Raw genomic sequence first — 18,526 nt, forward strand, 5'->3', positions numbered from 1 at the left:
AAGATTCTTCACTTTAATGTGTTAGTATAACCACAAAACTTAAAACAAAAAACAACCCAATCCATTTCTTATTGGAACCTTCAAAACATATCTTTCCTACTTTGTGTCTCACACAAAATTAAAATTCATTCTCACCAGTGAATGAAAAGATTTAAACATTATAAAATGTAATATGCAAGTCCTAGAAAAAAACAACGGGGGATTAAAAAAAATAATCTTTGTGTAGAGAAAGTCTTCTTAAATATGACATAAAACTCAGAACTCACGAATTAAAAAATTGATCTGTTAATCAATTTTTTATAAGAGTTCATCCAAAAGTGTCAATCAAAAAGTCCAAAGGTAACAACAGCCGAAGGGAAAAAGAATATTTGAAATAAATGAAGACTAGTTTCCTATATAAGCAAAGAGGTTTCATAAATACAAAAGCAAGGATGAAGAAATACATAGACAAATACATGTTAAATGAATATGAAAAAATAGTTTATTCATAAAGAATCCAAATAAAGTAAGGTATTACTTTTTTTTTAAGAGAGAGAGCAGGAACACAGGTGCAAGTAGGGGAGGGGTAGAGGGAGAGAGAGAGAATCTCAAGCAGGCTCCATGCCCCAACTCCCAGCTGGCTCTCAGGACCATGAGACCATGACCTGAGCCAAAATCAAGTCAGACGCTTACCTGACTGAGTGACCCCGGCACCCCAAGATACTACTTCCGTCTAACAAAATAAGAAACTTGATAATACTCAGTATGGGTACGATGTGTGGATCATATATTGTTATGACATACTTAATATATGATATATTACATCATTATATTTGATATTGTTGTGATTACGTTGGTGGGAGTGTCGAGTAGTACAACATTTTTGGAGAAAAATGTATTAATCACTGACAACTTTGTAAATGCATGTACAATGCCAATGCTAGCAATGTCCCTTATGGCACACACACATGCACACACACCAGTTCTCAAGGACCTGTGTTCATGCATGTGGCCGCCAGTGCTCTGTGGAGAAGCAAACAACTCGAAACCCTTACCTTTGTGAAATTCAATCTGAGGGATAAAAGGAAGGCACACGATGTGTTTTGTTTGGTATATACGCTGTTTACAAAACGGTCCCCAATATTTAAAAATCAGGAGATTTCACAGAGAAAATTTAGGTTTCTCATTTCTTACAGAGAACAAATCAGGTGATCTGGCCACTCTGAACCTCGATTTGCACATGTTAGCAGCGAGCCTGAAGGACCACTCCCTTCAGATGCAACTGGTCCCAGCAGTCCAACAAACACAGTATCAGAGCCATCTAGAAAGTATGCTTCTTTAAAATCAGTGGTTTCTTGCTGGAGGACATTCAGGAATGACAGGACCCAGAGCACACTACCGAAGGACAACACTGTCACACAGCTGGTCTGTTCTTACCTAACTGTACGTATCAAGTCTGAGCCACTGGGTTAAATCAACGTGTACATCATCCCTTACAGAAGACTCAGGACCAACAGGGGCTGACACAGAGGTAGCCAAGACACATTATCCGGGGAGAAAAAGGCACGGAACAAACTACATGCGCACTATATTCCGATTTATGGTTTTGAGACATATAACACACATAATATGCGAGCATATGCACAGGAAATTTCTGCAAACATAAAGAAATCAGTGTTTCCTTTTGCCACTTTTTAGCAAGTTTATTTTTTTACATATACACACGTGTATATATGTGTGAGTAGATGTATGTGTATGTGTGTATGTGTGTGTATATATATATATATATATATATATATATATATATATATGATTCTACCACAGAGGTCATCAAAATACAGCCAATATGTCAGCCACCTGCTTTTGTAAATAAAATTTTTTTTAAACCTAGCTATGTTTGTTCTCATTCATTCATGTATCCTCTACAGTGCCTTCCTACTACCACAACAGCTGTTGTGGAATACAATGATTCACAGAGCCAAAAATATTTATTATTATCTGTCCTTTCAAGAAAAATTGCCAACCCCTGACCTATGGCCTCTGAAACCAGATGCTGCTACAAAAGATGTACCAATTAAAGAGAAAAATTTGATGAAAACTGATCGAAGTTGGCTGAATCACATATTTTAACTCACCTGAGGTGAGTTTACAATCAATCCATTTACCTGTGAAAACAGTATTTTTTAAGGTCTTCAAAGTAGCTCTTATTGATGGAGGCACTCTGGTCGTGAAGCAGTGGACTGCCTTGAAGTAAAGAATCATCCCAAGCTTGAGGCCACGGCTCTAGATTTTCTTCAATAGCTTGAGAGATCCCTTTATCGTGAGGAGAGGTGATCTGCGCTCCGTTGTCCCAGTAGACCTGGAGAATGCAGCAACATGTCCAGAATGATTAGGGTTGTTGGAAGAAAAGCCTCCTTACCTACTCCGTGAAGGTATAGGATACATATGCAAGGACACACGTGGGGAGAGAAAAGCACAGAATGAATACCTTGTAACCGTTATCCTGCTTTGGGTTGTGGGAGGCGGTGACCATGATTCCAGCGCAAAGTTTCAAACGCAGCACTGTGTAGGGCTGTCAAGGCAGAAGCAAGAACAGTTTCAAACAGAGAACAGGATATAACTGAGTGTGTTTATTGCATACAGTTTGTATCAGCTTGTTTTCTTTTAATAAACACAATAAACATCATAATGCATCATTCAATATTTTTGGGCCACACCCAAGTATACTTGCATTTCCCTTAGAACTAACTCGCTGCTCAAAACTCTGGGATGTGCACCCTAACAAGACACGTGAGGATTTTCCTAGGTGCTTCTCATTCTGTCTTCCACTTGGTAGAGCGAGAAAACTGTTCAAACAAAAAGGTTTTTGTAAAACAAAATTTGAATGTTTATCTTTGGGAGAGAGAGATACAGAGTGTGAAGAGGGAGGGGCAGAGGGAGAGGGAGACACAGAATCTGAAGCAGGCTCCAGGCTCTGAGCTGTCAGCACAGAGCCTGATGCGGGGCTCAAACCTACAAACCGTGAGATCATGACCCAAGCTGAAGTCAGATGCTCAAGTGAGTGAGCCACCCAGGTGCCCCAAAAAAGGTTTCTCTTTCATTTCACATCCTTTTAAGCCTTCTGCTTGGAACAGAAGCGTCTGAATTCAGTTTCTTCCCTCCAATGGCTTTCTCTTCTCTCCCATTTGCTTTTAGGGAATGGTGGAGGGAAATGTTGAAGAAATGGAGAGTGCTCCTATAGCTTGCTCAGTTATCTCCTTCTTGTGTATTTCTGCTCAGCCCCCATCTTTACAAGATTACTTCTCCAAATAGGGAGAGGGATGGACTTAGCCTCCCTATGATTGCTTTTGAGATTTCCGACACACAGGCTACCGGAAATTCTAACCATCTGCACCCCTGCCAGCCTCCCAGCAAGAATCTCTGGGATCATTTGGCCCTTTAGGAGTTATTTTACACCCCCGAAGCAAAGAAGAAAGGAGAACCACTCCACGGCCTGGGAAAATGATCATGAGAGACTCCTATAATTCATGCCTGATATAAAAATCACAGCAGTTAACACTTACATAGTACAGAAGCCCAAGGATGCTTGAACACATTGCAATCTTTCCATCAAACCATGAAATCTGAGCTACGTTTGGATGGGACATTACGTGTGTACGGGGTTATTTACAGTCTGGGAGGGGACACATCTACCAGTCAGTGCGCTAGAGACAGAAGCACAACGCTGAGGGGCTGCCCTCTGCTTACATGAATTACACGCTCTCTTCCCCACTCTATGTACATTCCAAGCATGTTTTTGGCTTAATTTTGGAAAACACATATTCTCAGCATCTGGCCCTGTTCTTAAAAGTTCTATCTACTTAAAAACACAGTTCTCACAGACCTTATTGTTTTTTTCTTTAGGTTCTGCTACATTAAGAATTTGATATATATACATAAAAAAGCTTACTAAAATATTCCAAGCATGCTTCTTGTCCTGGTCATGAATAGTGTTGAGAACGAAACATTTGTATAAAAAGCTGATGCATCAGCTTGTCAAAATATTTGGGGTAAGGCTAGTTTGAGGTGAATTCAGATTTAGACCCAAAATATTTCCTTTGGGACCCAAGACATTGTGCCAATGAGAAAAAGAACTACAAACCAAATGAAAACACAGATGACCAACAAAATATTTTGCTAACTAGCTAAAACATCCTTTGAATGCTAACCAAAGGAAAACTGCACTTAGAAAAAAAATCAATTCTGGGCACCTACGTGGCTCAGCTGGCTAAGTGTCCGACTTCAGCTCAGGCCATGATCTTGTGGTTCAGAAGTTCGAGCCCAGCACTGGGCTCTGTATTGACAGCTCGGAGCCTGAAGCCTGCTTTGGATTCTGTGTCTCCCACTCTGTCTGCCCCTCCCCTGCTCATACTCTGTCATTCTCTCATTCTCTCTATCTCAAAAATAAATAAAACATTAAAATAAAATAATAAATAAAAATAAGAATAAAAATAAAAAATAATAAAAAATTTAAAAAAGAAAAAATCTATTCTGACACGTCAAAAGTTGAACATCATAGAAATATTAGTAGGATGTAGGGAAACATACCCAGAGAGATGAAAGAAACCCTGATAAATGCCACGGGGCTCTTCTGTCACATAAATACCCAAAGTCCAAAGCCCAAAGACTGCAAAATGCAGCCACGTCCCATCCCTGATCCCGTGATGGAAATTATAAACAGAAAGGGATACTTACCACAAAGGGGGTAGGGGTTATGTCAGAAAAGAGGTACACAGGAATCCCTTGAGTGATAAATGTGGTCGCAGCCAGTCGGGCAAATCTGGAAAGCAGTGCGATGGGGGAGAAAGGAGAATTAGGGGAGTCAGGACTGTGCATGATGGGGAAGAAGGAAATGAATGCCTGACCACTTCTTTGGGTTCATTTGTTATACTTCCATCGGCAGAGAACATTCAAACTGGAAGCATCTTAGGAGTCATCTCATTCCACCCCTTTGTTTTGCAGAAATGGGACGAAGGTCAAGGAAAGCCAAGTTGTCCTGTGTCAAACAATCTTCTTGAAGCTGGGTAGGCACAAAGAAATCTTTGTGCTTTGACAAACTCAAGCGTTAAAATTCTTAGGATCCACAGAAATACAAAAATGATTCTGATAGCAAAAAAAAAAAGCCTCTATACAAGGGAAACTCATGAAAAAATAAAATTCAGCAAAAACATTATTAATAAAAATCTGAATGAAGTCTAAACTGCATTCATTAGAACTAAGGTGACTTGACACGTTTATCACGTCTTAAAGGCGCGGATCTTGAAAGGAGCAAGAGGACACTCAACATACACATTATATATACAAACTAAGTTACAAATCTGCACAGGAAAGATTCAATGTGTTCCCTGCATATGCTTGACAGTTACTGTTTATGTTTTCCACCAGATATTTAAAATTGAAAGATTAAGGAATAAACAAACAGATTCTTACGTAAAATTCTGAGACTGCAATGGTTTCTAACTCTTTAAGAAGATTCCATTTACTCATCAGGAGTGTTTTACCCTGTATTGGTTTAATATTTACGCTACAATCTCTAAATCTCGTGCATGTTGTAGGTGATTGAGAAACCCTGAGCTCCGCTCCAGCCCATCAAACACTGAGACGTGAACCATAAGCTCACACAGCCGCCACCTTAAGGAAATGACACGGCTCCAAGGCCAGAGCAAGGAATATCCGTAACTTCACTGTCAATGTGAACACATATGAAGGACGCATCAACCAGAAGCAGGATGGTCAGCCTAAAATGAAGCAATTTCAGAAGCCAAACAGGTGCGGCTAGCCACATGCAGCCCTGGGCTTGCTCTGGCTGGACGAAGTGACCTGCCCCTGGGCCAGGAAAGCATGCTTATGACCTAACTCTACCTGTAAATTCACTAAGTGAAAACCGACCAACATCTTCTCACTTACACCACATCACTCTCTCTCAAATCTAGGGCTACGGTCTCTCTCTTGCTTTGTTGACATAAAACACATTTTTGAGCCTGCAGCTTACAAGCAAAAATTGTATGTCACTGTGAGTTCAGGCTGGGGGCTGGTGTCATCTAATCTTATGCCCTGGCTATGCTCCCCTCAGAGCTGCACGGAGAAACTCCTGAAGGGCAAAGATTAGGACTCGATGAACTCAGCCTGCACTGTAAAAATATGGGGACTTTCCATTAATATTAAATACTTGTATGTTCTTCCAACCTAAGAAACTACTAATACTTACTCTAGGATGACAAAAAAATTCATCATAATAGAAGTGTTGAAGTAAAAAAGAGGGTCAAGAGCAGGAGTTGGCAATCTGCAGCCCATTTGGTAAATAAAGTTTTATTGGGACCCCTCCATGCCTGCTCAGCATGTATAATCTATGGCTGTGCTTGTGCTCCAGGCCAGAGTTGAGTAATTGTGACAGGCTGGGCGGTCCATAGCAGGTAAGAGGTTTACTCTTGACCCTGCTGATACTGCTGTCAGCTTCGTTATGCTGGAAACTGGGGCTTCTTCTCTCACTCCATGATCTCAGAAGATCACAAAGATAAAAGGACACTTTATAGGCTGTTGTGACAATGAAATGAGTAAACACCTGCGGGCCTAGTTCAAACGCAGCAGCCGAGTAATTGCTGCCATTCCCTCACCACCGACATCATCTGCCTCATCATCATCTCCCTATAGCTACGGAGAGTCCCAATGGTTTGGAAACGATACAAGAATGCAGCTTAGAACGGGTGTTCGAGAACGGAAAGAGTGGAAGAAAAGAATGGGAGAGAGCGAGAGACAGAAACAATGCTGCCCCTTTAAAAATGTCTTTCATTTAGATACATATTAAATTCTAAATTGTCTAAATGATTTCATGCTCTTAAATGAAAAACCAGAATTCTTAAAGTTGCAAACAGAATGGACTCATTTTTATAGTTAAGTGATGTAGCTGACAGGTGTATGTAAAGTGATTAAAAACAAAGCCACCAGATACACTACAAAAAATGGTTTCTTAGATATCTTTAAATACCTTCTGCTGTTGCCTCCACTTGGTGGATGAGCTCGAGCGTCAAAGCCAATCACGACCCCTCTTTGCTTCAGGTCGCTGAATTGCTTTTCGAGGTATCTGCAAAATCCCTAAAAATGGATAATGGAACGAACTGAACAATAAGAAAATAACAGCCTCAGTTACTGTCTAACTATATGTATCAGGTACTGTGCTAGACACTTAGTATCTATCAGTATTAGTATTAGTATCGATTAGTAACCTCCTGATCAGTTTTGCCAAGGAATCCCATTTTACAGATGGCAAAGTTAAGGCCCAGGGAGGCTTGCCAGGACACATGAATAGCAGAGCCTGGATTTCTGCCTGGGTCTGGTTGAAGGTGGGACAGTGCAGGGTTCAGAGCCCACAGCACCGGTGGGCTTCATACACCCCTCTGCCACCTATGAGCAAGTGACAGATCCCTTCATCAATCACTTGGTGCCTCAGTTTCCTGTTCTGTCAAACAGGAAGACAATAATACCAACCCCAAAGGGCTGTTTTAAGGATTAAATTAAGTAAAATATGCTGAGTGCCGACAATCCAACACCAAGTAGGCACCATGTGTTTGCTCTTATGAACAGTATTTTTATTATTTTCCTTTAAAGTCTATATTCCTCCCTTTACACCAGTTCTGAATGTCTGACTGGGAACAGGAGGTGTTTTAGACATTGCGGCCTGCTCTATAACATCAGAAGGCCAAAGAAACTGAATATGCTTTGTAAACTTTTGACAATCATTGGGTCTAAATCTGTTCTACTTGTGATCTGGTTTTCCAGCATGCCAAACTTTTATGGAGGCCTTATCAGTCTAATTACATGGTCTAGCCAATTATATGTATAAACGTTGTGCAGAGCTTGGCTACGATCACCTGCCTACCATTGATGGGACACGCAACTCCTGCATCTCAGGGTGTGCAATAACCGCACATCATCTGAAATATGAAAGATTAGAAAACAGTGAACTTTGAACTCATTAGGTTTATGTCAATGGACAAAATAGGTTTTAGTACAGAACAAACTGAACTCTGGCTGATTGTGTAAGGATATTACTTATTTCACTTTGATTGAAGAAAGTAACTTTTTTTTGTCCCCTTCCTTGAAGGAAGTCTTTTAAAAAATAAATATAACTCTTATTTTTGGTAGGGGAGATACTTCAGTTTTGTGGCCAGAGCAGCACCAATTGAGAATGCTTTCAGTTTTTCGCAGACAAAAATACTGATGGGGCTAATCTTCTGAGTTGAGGGATACAGGAAGTAAGGACACACTGGTTTTGTGGGTTTTCCGGAAGGTACCCAGATGCCTCTAAGACTTACGCCTGTGACGGCACCCCCTCCCCAGCCCCAGCCGACCCCTGTCCTGTGGCCCCAGTGTTAAAGAGCACAAAAAGCACTTAGTCTAAGCCCAGAACCTTCACACCACCAAACTTCTTTTAATAACTCTGAGGCTGGGGCACCTGGGTGGCTTAGTAGGTTGAGCGTCTGACTTCGGCTCTGATCATGATTTCCCGGGTTCATGAGTTGGAACCCCACATCAGGCTCACTGCATCTCCCTCTGTCTCTCTCTCCCTACCTCTCCTCTGCTTGCACCCTCCCCAAAATAAGCAAATATCAAAAACAAAACAAAACTCTGGGGCCAGTTAAGGCTAAGGACTTGAGAAAATGACTAAGAGAAGAGGGATGGATATTTATTCTAGAGAAGACTCAGTGTGGGATGAGGGAGATTTTTAGAATTGAAATATTATCATAGGATGTAATAAAAGAATTCTGTATGGTTTCAAAATCTCAAACTATGAGTGGTTTGTCCTGGGAATCCTCTTTTTCTGATTTTGAAACCACTCCCAAGACTTTAAAAATGTACCTGGTGGGGCACCTGGGTGGCTCAGTAGGTTGAGCATCCAACTTCAGCTCAGGTCATGATCTCATGGTCTGTGGGTTCAAACCCCACGTCGGGCTCTTTGCTGACAGCTAGCTCAGAGCCTGGAACCTGCTTCAGATTCTGTGTGTGTATCTCTTCTCTGACCCTCCCCTGCTCACGCTCTCTCTCTCTCTCTCTCTCTCAAAAATAAATTAAACATTAAAAAATTAAAAAAACATGTACCTGCTGATGTCATATAACTGTCATATCTTTGAACATCCATGTCTCCTTTTGTAAATTTTCCAGAGTGATGGGGACTGTAGAGGAAATTATGACAAGGGCGGCTGGTTGAATCAGCTGCCCTTTAAAGGATCTACTCATTTTAGTTTTGTAGGATTCTTAACGATCACAAGGTCTCCTCCCATAAGAGGGGAGAAGATGTGTGAGATGGGGCCCAAGACCTTCCTGAGGATAGATTTCATCACACTCAGAAGTTAGATGTAGATGAATACAGGAGCAGAGGCTGCAACTTCATCTAGAATCCCTTAGGATCCCCTAACAGTGAAGCCTAATGGAGATGTAACCAATTGGACTTTCCAAAGACAGCCATGCGGATACATCCCATTCCCTGGGCTCCTCTAATGGGACAATGACATTCCTGCGGTGAGAGGTGAATGTCCATGTGCCCTCTCCTTGGACAGGTACAGCCTTACAGAGTCGCTTCTAACAAACAGAGAATATGATGGATGGGAGTGAATTTGTGTGACTTTCAAGGCTGGGTCATAAAGATCAGTCGTGCTCTGCTCCATCTGTGCACACTCTCTCTGGATGCTGGTCGCCGGCTGCTCTCCGAGCCGTCCTGTAAGGAAGCCCAGGGCACACAGAATGTTCCAGCTCCAGCTAAGCTCTCAGCCAAAAGTCAGCAGTCACTGCAGACGTGCGCCTGCATGAGCTTCCAGGTGACTCCAGCCTAGTCTAAGCTGGCCTAGGGGACGCCAAGTCCAGCAGAGATGAGCTGTCCCCACTGAACTCCACCTCCGTTATAGATTTGTGGGCAAAATAATGTGGTTGCTGTTCAAAACCACTATGGTTTGGGTAATAGTTATACAGCCCTAGTACCTAGAGCGGAGGGTGACTTTACTGAGCAGCACAATCCCATGCAAACCATAATCTAGAACAGGATTCCCAGGTTCGCTCCATTGTAAACCTCCCCTCCAAAAAGATCTCAGAAATGTATAGCCAAGGTTCCCATGGCAACTCCATACTCTTACACAAGACTTCCTTATTAGGGTTTCACTAGAACATGCCCAAGTCTGCCTTTTATACTGGGAGGTACATGTAAGGTACACCTTATCATTAGTCAATTTTTCTAGACTTTGTTCACTTCAGAATTAAAGTCACCTACATTTTCTTTCTCTCTCTCTTCTTTTTTGAGAGATAAGAGCGTGCATGCATACATGCACGAGTGCAAGTGGGGGAGGGGGGAAGGAAAGAGAGAATCCAAAGCAGGCTACACGTTGTCAGTTGTCAGTGCACAGCCCGACATAGGACTTGATCTCACCAACCAAACCATAAGATCATGACCTGAACTAAAATTAAGAGTCAGGTGCTTAACCAACTGAGGCACCCAGGAGCCCCAAAGTCACCTTCATTTTTTAACATGTCTATGTAGCTGAAGAAACAGAATAATCTGTTCTTCTCCCTCATCAACAAAACTCCAGCTACTCTGTGTCACCTCTTCTGTTTCATCAAAGGATTCATCTCCGTTCCTAGAAGTTGGGTGTAGACTTTGACAGTAAAATTCACAAATGAAGGCAAAGGAACTGAGCAATAATTTCTACCTATCTTATAAATTAAAGTTAAATCAAATGAGCTCCTGCTTACTCTGGCAGTTAGAAACGCTTTTTGATGCCTGCACCTGCTCCACCATTGCAAAAATGACAAGACCATAAAAGTCGTCAGTTTAGCTGGTGGATTTGCACTGGAATGAAGGTTCCATGAGGGAATCTGTCTGTTTTAGTCACTGTTATATCTCCAAAGCCTGGCACAGAGTAGGTATTCAGTAAATCTGTTAAATGAAAGGAAGAAAGACTGTACGAAATTTTTTTAAATGTTTTTATTTACTTTTGAGAGAGAGAGCACAAGCAGGGATGGGGCAAAGAGAGAAGGGAACAGAGGACCTGAAGTGGGCTCTGCTCCAACAGCAATGAGCTCAATGTTGGGCTCAAAATCATGCACCATGAGATCATGACCTGAGCCAAAGCCAGACACTCAACCGACTGAGCCGTCCAGACTGTATGAATTTTGTATGAATTTTGAAACAAGTTATCCCTTTAACCAACTGCACAAGCCTTATTTTACTGAGTAAATGTCCCTGTGCCTTGGCAAACCCACACAAGACCTGGCCATAATTAAAACCAATGAGGTCCCACAGATACAAAAGGAGCCTGGGGTTATATTAATTAGACAAGGAGACCATTAGACTGAGGAGGCTTTAATGCCTTAATGGTCTATAGAAGCAAACCAAAGTCTGAGCCTGTAAACGCCTAAAGGTTAAGAAATTAAAACCTAAGGACAGCTAATTACAAACCACCTTCAAAACTTTCCCAAATAAGGCAAGCACTCCCAATCTGAATTTCCCTGCCTTGCTTTGGCCTCTCCTTTGTGAGTCTTTCTTCCAGCCCCTGCCAGAGGGGTGTTCCTAACTACTTCCAGTTTGGCACTGCCCAATTCAAACACTTGCTTAAATGAACTCTTAACGTGTTTAACATGCCTCAGTTTTATCTTTTAACGCTGAGAATGTGTTAAGAATAACCAAGAAATATGAAAATGGGATACCTGTGTAGTTTGGATGATGGTCAAGTCATTCATATGAGAAATTCCCGGTCCCATAGCGGCTCGAAGGCCAGCAGTGCCGAACTCCATTCGCGCCCCAAAGCATTTTTGTAGTTCTTTTTTATTCCCATCTGCAATTAGTTGTTTCACTGACTCCAAAGTTAAAGGATTCTGCAAAACAGAAATGTATACAATGGACACAGACAGCTGAATAACAGAATAAAAAATCTGAAATGTTAAAAGATGGACAATAATTTAACCTATAGAGGAAAAATGTATATATTTGAAAAGCCATGTTTATATATGGCTTCTCAGTTTTCTGGTGGTTTCGCAATTTGTTGATGTTTTTGTTGTTGTTGTTGACACACAATGTTCCATTAGTTTCACGCGTCCAACACTGTGATTCAATTTTTTTAAAATTATAATGTGTGATACTATGATATGGTAAGAAATACATTATTTTGGTTTTGTCCCAGGCTCCTAGAACAGAACTTCTAAAATCCTTGGAATTTCCTGAGAGGTGGGGTAAGAGCATCTTTTGTTATTCATAATAAGCCCCTATCCACCACACCAGAGTTTATGCTAATGAAGGACTCGTGGAGGGCGGGGCTGGTTGCCAGGGGAACCAATTTGGGATTAGTAGGCTCAGAGGTGGAGTCCACTCACCAGTGGCCAGTGACTCAATCGAGTCTAGGTAACAGAACAGAACACCCACAAAAACCCACAGCAACTGGATCCAGAGGCCTTCTGGGCTGGTGAACAGTTGGGGTGCGGGAGGGCAGCACCCCTGGAAAGGGCGTGGAAGCTTGGCACCCCTTCCCACATACCCTGCCCGGTACAGCTTTCTCATTTGGCTGTTCGGGAGTTGGGCCCTTTATAATAGTAAAGTGCTTTCCTGAGTTCTGTGAGCCGTTCTAGTAAATTATCAAACCTGGGCAGAGGGTCTTGGGAAACCCTGGGTTGGTCAGGAGTCAGGTGACAACCTGGGGCTTTGGACTGACATCTGAAGTGGGGGCAGTTTTGTGGGGCACTGCCCCTAAGCTTGGAGAGGGAGATCTGTGCTGACTCTTGAGTAGTTAGTGTCGGAAGTGAGTTAAATTGTAGGATGCTCAGCTGGTATCCATGGAGAATTGCAAAATAACTTGCTGTGGGAACCCACACATTTGGGGTGGGAAGTGTGTGAGTAGAAGGAAATAGTTTTCGCCTTTATTTTTTTTTTAATTTTTTAATGTTTATTTATTTCTGAGAGAGACAGAAAATGAGTGTGAGCAGGGGTGGAGGAGGGATACACAAAATCTGAAGCAGGCTGTCGGCACAGAGCCTGATGAAGGGCTCAAACTCACGAACTGGGAGATCATGACCTGAGCCAAAGTCGGATGCTTAACCTACTGAGCCACCCAGGCGCCCTGTTTCCTCCTTTATAATGTGTTGGGGGGTTTTTTGTTTTTGTTTTTTGCCTCTCAAGGCAAGTGCTTTTGGATAAATGGAATGAACACGTGGTTTGGGGTCTCACCCCCAGAATGGAATGCCAGCCACATCATCACTTACTGCCTCTCTGTACTTGGGCACATGATTTAGCTTCTTGAATTCTCAGTTTCCTCATCTGTAAAATGGCGACAGTCTGGAACCTCCTTTACAAGGTGGTTTGGAGGTAGTTTACATTAAATTAACGTAAAACCTCTCTCTCTGCCAGGCACTTAGTTGTAATCTAATGTTCATTTTCTTCCCTAATATCTTCAAAATTTCCCACAGAGTTGTGAGATTATACAGTTTAAATCAAAACCTTACTGGGGTACCTGGGTGGTTCAGTCAGTTAAGCATCTGACTTCAGCTCAGGTCATGATCTCATGGGTTAGAGCCTTGCAATGAAGTGCCTGCTTGGGACTCTCTCTCTCCCTCTCTCTCTGCCCCTTCCCCGCTCAAGCTTTTTCTCTCGTCCAAAATAAATAAATAAACTTTAAAAACCTTACTATTGTGTCATAATTTGTACAATTCTCTCAAACGTGAAGTATGCAATGGCTGCAAGAGGCAGACAAATAACAAAAACCCCAACTCATCGATGGGGAAGCCTCAGAGGTTAAATGACTTGCTTGAACACTGATCTGGTGCTTTTTCTATTACATTAACTGTTTCAAACAGACGCTCAGATGAGCCATTTAAGTTCATTTTACATGGCCCTATTTACTTTGTACAGGAGTTGCAGGAAATGTTAAGAATGGAGGAAAACGACAATCACATTAATTCCACATCAGGCTTTTAAAGTAAGACGTCAGAGGAACAACAAAGTAAGCACTTTATCTGACAGTCACATCCAACTACATGAACATGCAGCCAAGATGTGCCACACCATTAAAATTTGAAATGCTACTGCAATAAAACCTTTGCTTTCTGGAATGAAGCCCACATTTCTGGATTGTTCTACCTTGATTAGGATCAAGTAAAACCACCTTTTGGATTAAGAGCAATAAGCCAGTGATCAAAGAGCACAGTCTGACCAATCCGATTGTCAGGTACCCTCAAAGAAGGGCTCAGATCTGGAACATTAAAGAAGGTCAATAAATATCAGCTGAGTGAAGGAGAGAACACAGACTTAAAGTCACACCCAATATCCAGTGATTCTCCGGCACACAGGGTAGATTTGGAAAATGCCAATTGTCCTTTGATAGCCCTCAAAGACCAAATAGCCTGAGAGAAACCAAAGGAGGCAAAGAGATAAGAATACAAAGTCAGGAGGGCTGTGGAGATTAGAATCAGCCTGAGGGTGACCAAAGCTGACAGCCTGGACAGACAGGATGAAGGCACGGTGGAAATGCAGAGGGTACCCGCCTTGAGCAGTGCACGGTCAGGCTCGACGCCCCAGTGAGGGACTGGACAGGAACAGCTACACAATGCAGGGGAATCAGACCAGACGGCGGGCAGTGCGTTTGGTGGACAGGATGGTCCCCCGCCTGGGGTCTGTCTCAAACCAAGGAAGACAGGAGAGAGGAAAGAGCGAGAGGGGCGGTAGAAATTAAAAACGGAAAAGGATAACATGCCCTTCACCTCTATTTAGGGAAGCACTCACCCTGCGTATACAGTTACAAGATCTTGTGGAAATTAGGTTTCGATTTCTTCAAAGAGAAAGTTTCACCGTTTAAAAACACATGATCAATTAGGACTTTAAAGGATTCTACCCACTTCAAGTTACTAAGTTATCAGAAATGGAAACATTTTCCTTCCCTAAAGAATTACAGGGATGTCTTTCCAGGAAACAGGAAGAGAAGCCACATTTCACGAACAGGGGCCCCAGGAAGGCGGAAGGCCTGGCCCCTGCTGACCAGCTTACACTCTCCCTTCTTTCACCCTATCAGCATTTTGGGTGTCTGCTAGGAGCAGTGCCCTGTGTCAGGCCCTAAAACCCCTGGAGGTTAGTGGAGGAGTGACAGGCACAGCAGTATAACTTGTCTGGGTCCAGAGCAAAATGATAACGTGGGGCTCCTCATTTATTCAACAAGTGAATTTCAAAACAGGAAGGCAGGGGATTAGAGTCTGTGCCACCCATCACGTCCTGCCTTTGAAGTCAGCCCTGGGGCCAGCCATTAAACAAACTCACAAACAAGTTTCTGTGAGTTTTTTGTTTTTGTTTTTGCTTTGTTTTGACCAATGTAGACCAATTAGGGAGATAGAATTTACCACTGGTTGCTGGAGAAGGCCTCTCTACATAAATCACATTTAAGTTCAGACCAGAAACAGGAGTAACAGCGTGGGAAACAAATTCAGCAGAAGAGTGAAGGAACATTCCTGGGAAAACAAACAGCTGCCCCAAGGGGCAAGTAGGAGAGTTAGACCAGAAGGGAGGAGGTGCTCTCTACAGCGGGGTCCCTGATTCTCTCTTTGCTCTAGCACTTAGGAGAGTGAACAGGAGAAAAGCCAGCGGTGCTGTGTTCAAGGCTTCCCTTCTGTCTTTCCAGCAACGTCAGAGACCAGAAGAAAACGCCTGGCGGCAGGCGGGCCCACTCAGGAGCGCGCACGTTCACAACCGAGCACCTGGGAGAGGCGGATGGGGACTCTGTTCTCTGCAAAGTTCCCAGGAGCAAAAGGAATAGGTTGGACCTAACGATTCCGGGTCTCTGCGGATGCACAGCGTAGTGCTAAAGGACGAGCCAGCGGCCTGAGCGACGCGGACACGCGGGCACGTCCCAACTGGATACCACCCCAGAGCCCGGCGGAGTTCAAATCAGCTCAGGCTCGCTCGCTCTCCCACTCCCGAACTTGCAGCCCCAGACGGCCAGATGGCTGGCTTGGTCCCGGGACAACTTTTCCGGGTGTGCATAGATTTGCCACGTGCAGGCCAAACACAAGGAGGCCTGGCCACCCTCTGCTTCCTCTTCCTCTGTCTCCCCGCATTTGATGAGAAAAACAACTTTGTTTCTTAGTTGCTGCCAAGTCATTTTACTATATTATAACCCTACTCGCACCCAGAGGGATTCTCGCCCCACGTTTTCGCTTTGCTTTTCCCAGGGCACCTTTTAAATAAACACTCAGAGTTCAGCCCGGGGAAAAGTTAGCCACCGCCTCCCTAACCACTGTGTAACGGGTGTTTTACTACCCTGCCCTCTCTCCGGCTCCCCGGTGACCTGGGACGGAGGAGTGACGGTGCCCCAGCTCTCGGCATCCCTCTCCACCCACCCCACCGCTCCGGATCTGCAAGTAATCCAACCAGTGACTGGCTCTACTTCCTTTGCGAGGATGTACTGAAACCGCGCCTGGCATCAACACGCCCCCGGGGGTTCCACTTCCCCAAAGAGGAAGCTGGGCCGCAGAGGGAGCGAGCTGCGGCCTCAGGGGGTGGCTGGTGTCACCCTATCAGCAGGTCGTAATCTGCATATTCGTAATGCAGTACTCCAGCTCCAGTTCTCCAGCTCCAGTTCTCCACCGGCCGTGGGCCCCGCAGGTGCGAGCGGCTGGAGGGAAGGAAGCTCAGGCACCCGCACTCCCCGCAGGAAAGGCGGGAGCTCCTGGGGGGTACAGAGGAGCCCCACTTCTCCATCGGACGCTCCCCTCCCCCGTCGTCCCTCACCTTGTCCCATCGCAGCCACCGCGCAGTCTCCTGGTCCAGCCGGGTGTCCATGCCTGGGCCGCAGCCTCCCGGAGCCGCCGCCGCTGCCAACCCGGTGCTGCCAGCAGCCCAGTTTGGGAGGCTTTCGGATTGCCCTTCCGTCGGGGCAGGGAGAGGCCGAGAAGCGGGTGGGAGAGGCGGAGCCCAGGCCGGGAGAAGCAGAGGCGGGAGGAGGTGGGGCGGGGAGAGGCGGAGGCGGGGCCTGGAGGGGCCGAGGCGGGGCCGGGAGAGCCGGCTGCTGGGAAGGGTGTGTCTGGGAGGAAAGTGACTAGCTCAGTCTCCTTTCAGTTTACCCGAGTGCCTCTAAGCCAAGGGGGATAGGGTAGGGACGGGGAGGAGGAGCTGGGGCGGATGAGTGGGTGGTGTGGGAGCCGGGCCAGCGCGGTGGAAGGTGGAGGGAGAGGAATGCCCGGGCTAGTGGAAGTGGGGAACGCGTCTCTGGGATCTGGCACTTGAGAGTCCTTATCATCATCTCTGAAATGAGATGATTGAGTTCCTAGTGTGCGCCCGCCCCTTGTCAGTACTGGGACCAAGGATGCGTAAACTCAAACAGGAGCATAAAAGCTTGGTAGAAATTCTGAGGGTCACAAATAACTGAGAAAAAAAATTGAAAAAGAAGAACACAGCGGGAGGATTAACTTGTATAGATGGCGGAACAGAATGGATTGTCCAGAAGCAATTTTACACAAGTATGGACAGCTTGTTTCAGACGTGACACTGTACAGCAAGGTGAAAGGACTTTTTTTTTTTTCATTTAATGATGGTGGTCGACTGGATATCTAGGTAGCAAAAAGGGAAAAAGAAACTTGAGCCCCTGCTTCATATCACATGCAAATACTATGCATTCCAGGTCAATTGTAGATCTAAATGTGAAAAGTAGAATGAAAATTCTAGAAACTAAGGTAGTACATCTTCATCACCTTGGGATCACTAAACGGTGAAGAAGATGCATAGAGTGAGCATGAAAAGGCATGTGCAGGAACATTTCTAGCAGCATCATCTGTAATAAGCCCAAATTAGAAACAATTTTATGTCCATCAGCAATACAGTGGATAATACTGTGGTATGTTCATATAATAGTGTAACTAAAATATGGTATATTCATACAACAATGAAAATGAACAACTGTTATACACATCATGGACAAATCTTACTACATTACGTTGAGTGAAAGAGGCCAGTCCTTCTCTCCCTCCTCCCACTCCCCCACTCCAAATACAAGACCATTCCGTATATATATATATATATATATATATATATATATATATATATATATATATATGCATGCTATGATAGGCAAAACTATAGAGGGGGAAAACCCAGATCAGTGGGTTACAAGAACTGGGGTTAGGAAGAGGGGTTGACGACAAAGGGCACAGGGGAATTCTGGGGGTGAGGGAATTGTTCTGTATCTTGACTGAGGTTGTGTTGAATAAACTCTGTTTATGAAAACTCACAGGATTGCATACTCTAAAGGGATATTTCACTGTACACAAATTCATGGTACATGTCTCACTTTTAAAAATTCTTAACAATTAAAAACTTTAAATAGGAGGCAAGATTAATCTGTGGATGTCAGGGGAAGTGTTGATGTTGGGAAGGAGGAGAGTGCTTTCTTTCTGGGATGTCCGGACTGTTTAATGACCCATATCATGGGTACCCAAGTGTGTTCATTTTGTAATCATTCATTGGGCTGAGCTTATGAATTGTACATTTTCTATA

At 43.9% G+C, this 18,526-nt stretch overlaps 1 protein-coding gene across 1 annotated transcript in view; it reads right to left on the bottom strand.

The window, feature by feature from the left end:
- Positions 1 to 16,971, bottom strand: part of PGM2 (phosphoglucomutase 2) — a 36,218-nt gene extending 19,247 nt beyond the window's left edge. Inside the window, exons 1-6 of the mRNA XM_029947510.1 lie at positions 16,766 to 16,971; positions 11,710 to 11,877; positions 7,004 to 7,110; positions 4,714 to 4,798; positions 2,468 to 2,551; positions 2,145 to 2,338 (exon numbers count right to left, since the gene is read on the bottom strand). Coding sequence (XP_029803370.1) covers positions 2,145 to 2,338; positions 2,468 to 2,551; positions 4,714 to 4,798; positions 7,004 to 7,110; positions 11,710 to 11,877; positions 16,766 to 16,816 — 689 coding nt within the window. The 5' untranslated portion in view covers positions 16,817 to 16,971. The remainder of the gene's footprint in view (positions 1 to 2,144; positions 2,339 to 2,467; positions 2,552 to 4,713; positions 4,799 to 7,003; positions 7,111 to 11,709; positions 11,878 to 16,765) is intronic.
- Between the last annotated feature and the right edge of the window lie 1,555 nt (positions 16,972 to 18,526).

This window comes from Suricata suricatta, chromosome 1, assembly GCF_006229205.1.
Source record: "Suricata suricatta isolate VVHF042 chromosome 1, meerkat_22Aug2017_6uvM2_HiC, whole genome shotgun sequence".
Taxonomy (NCBI): domain Eukaryota; kingdom Metazoa; phylum Chordata; class Mammalia; order Carnivora; family Herpestidae; genus Suricata; species Suricata suricatta.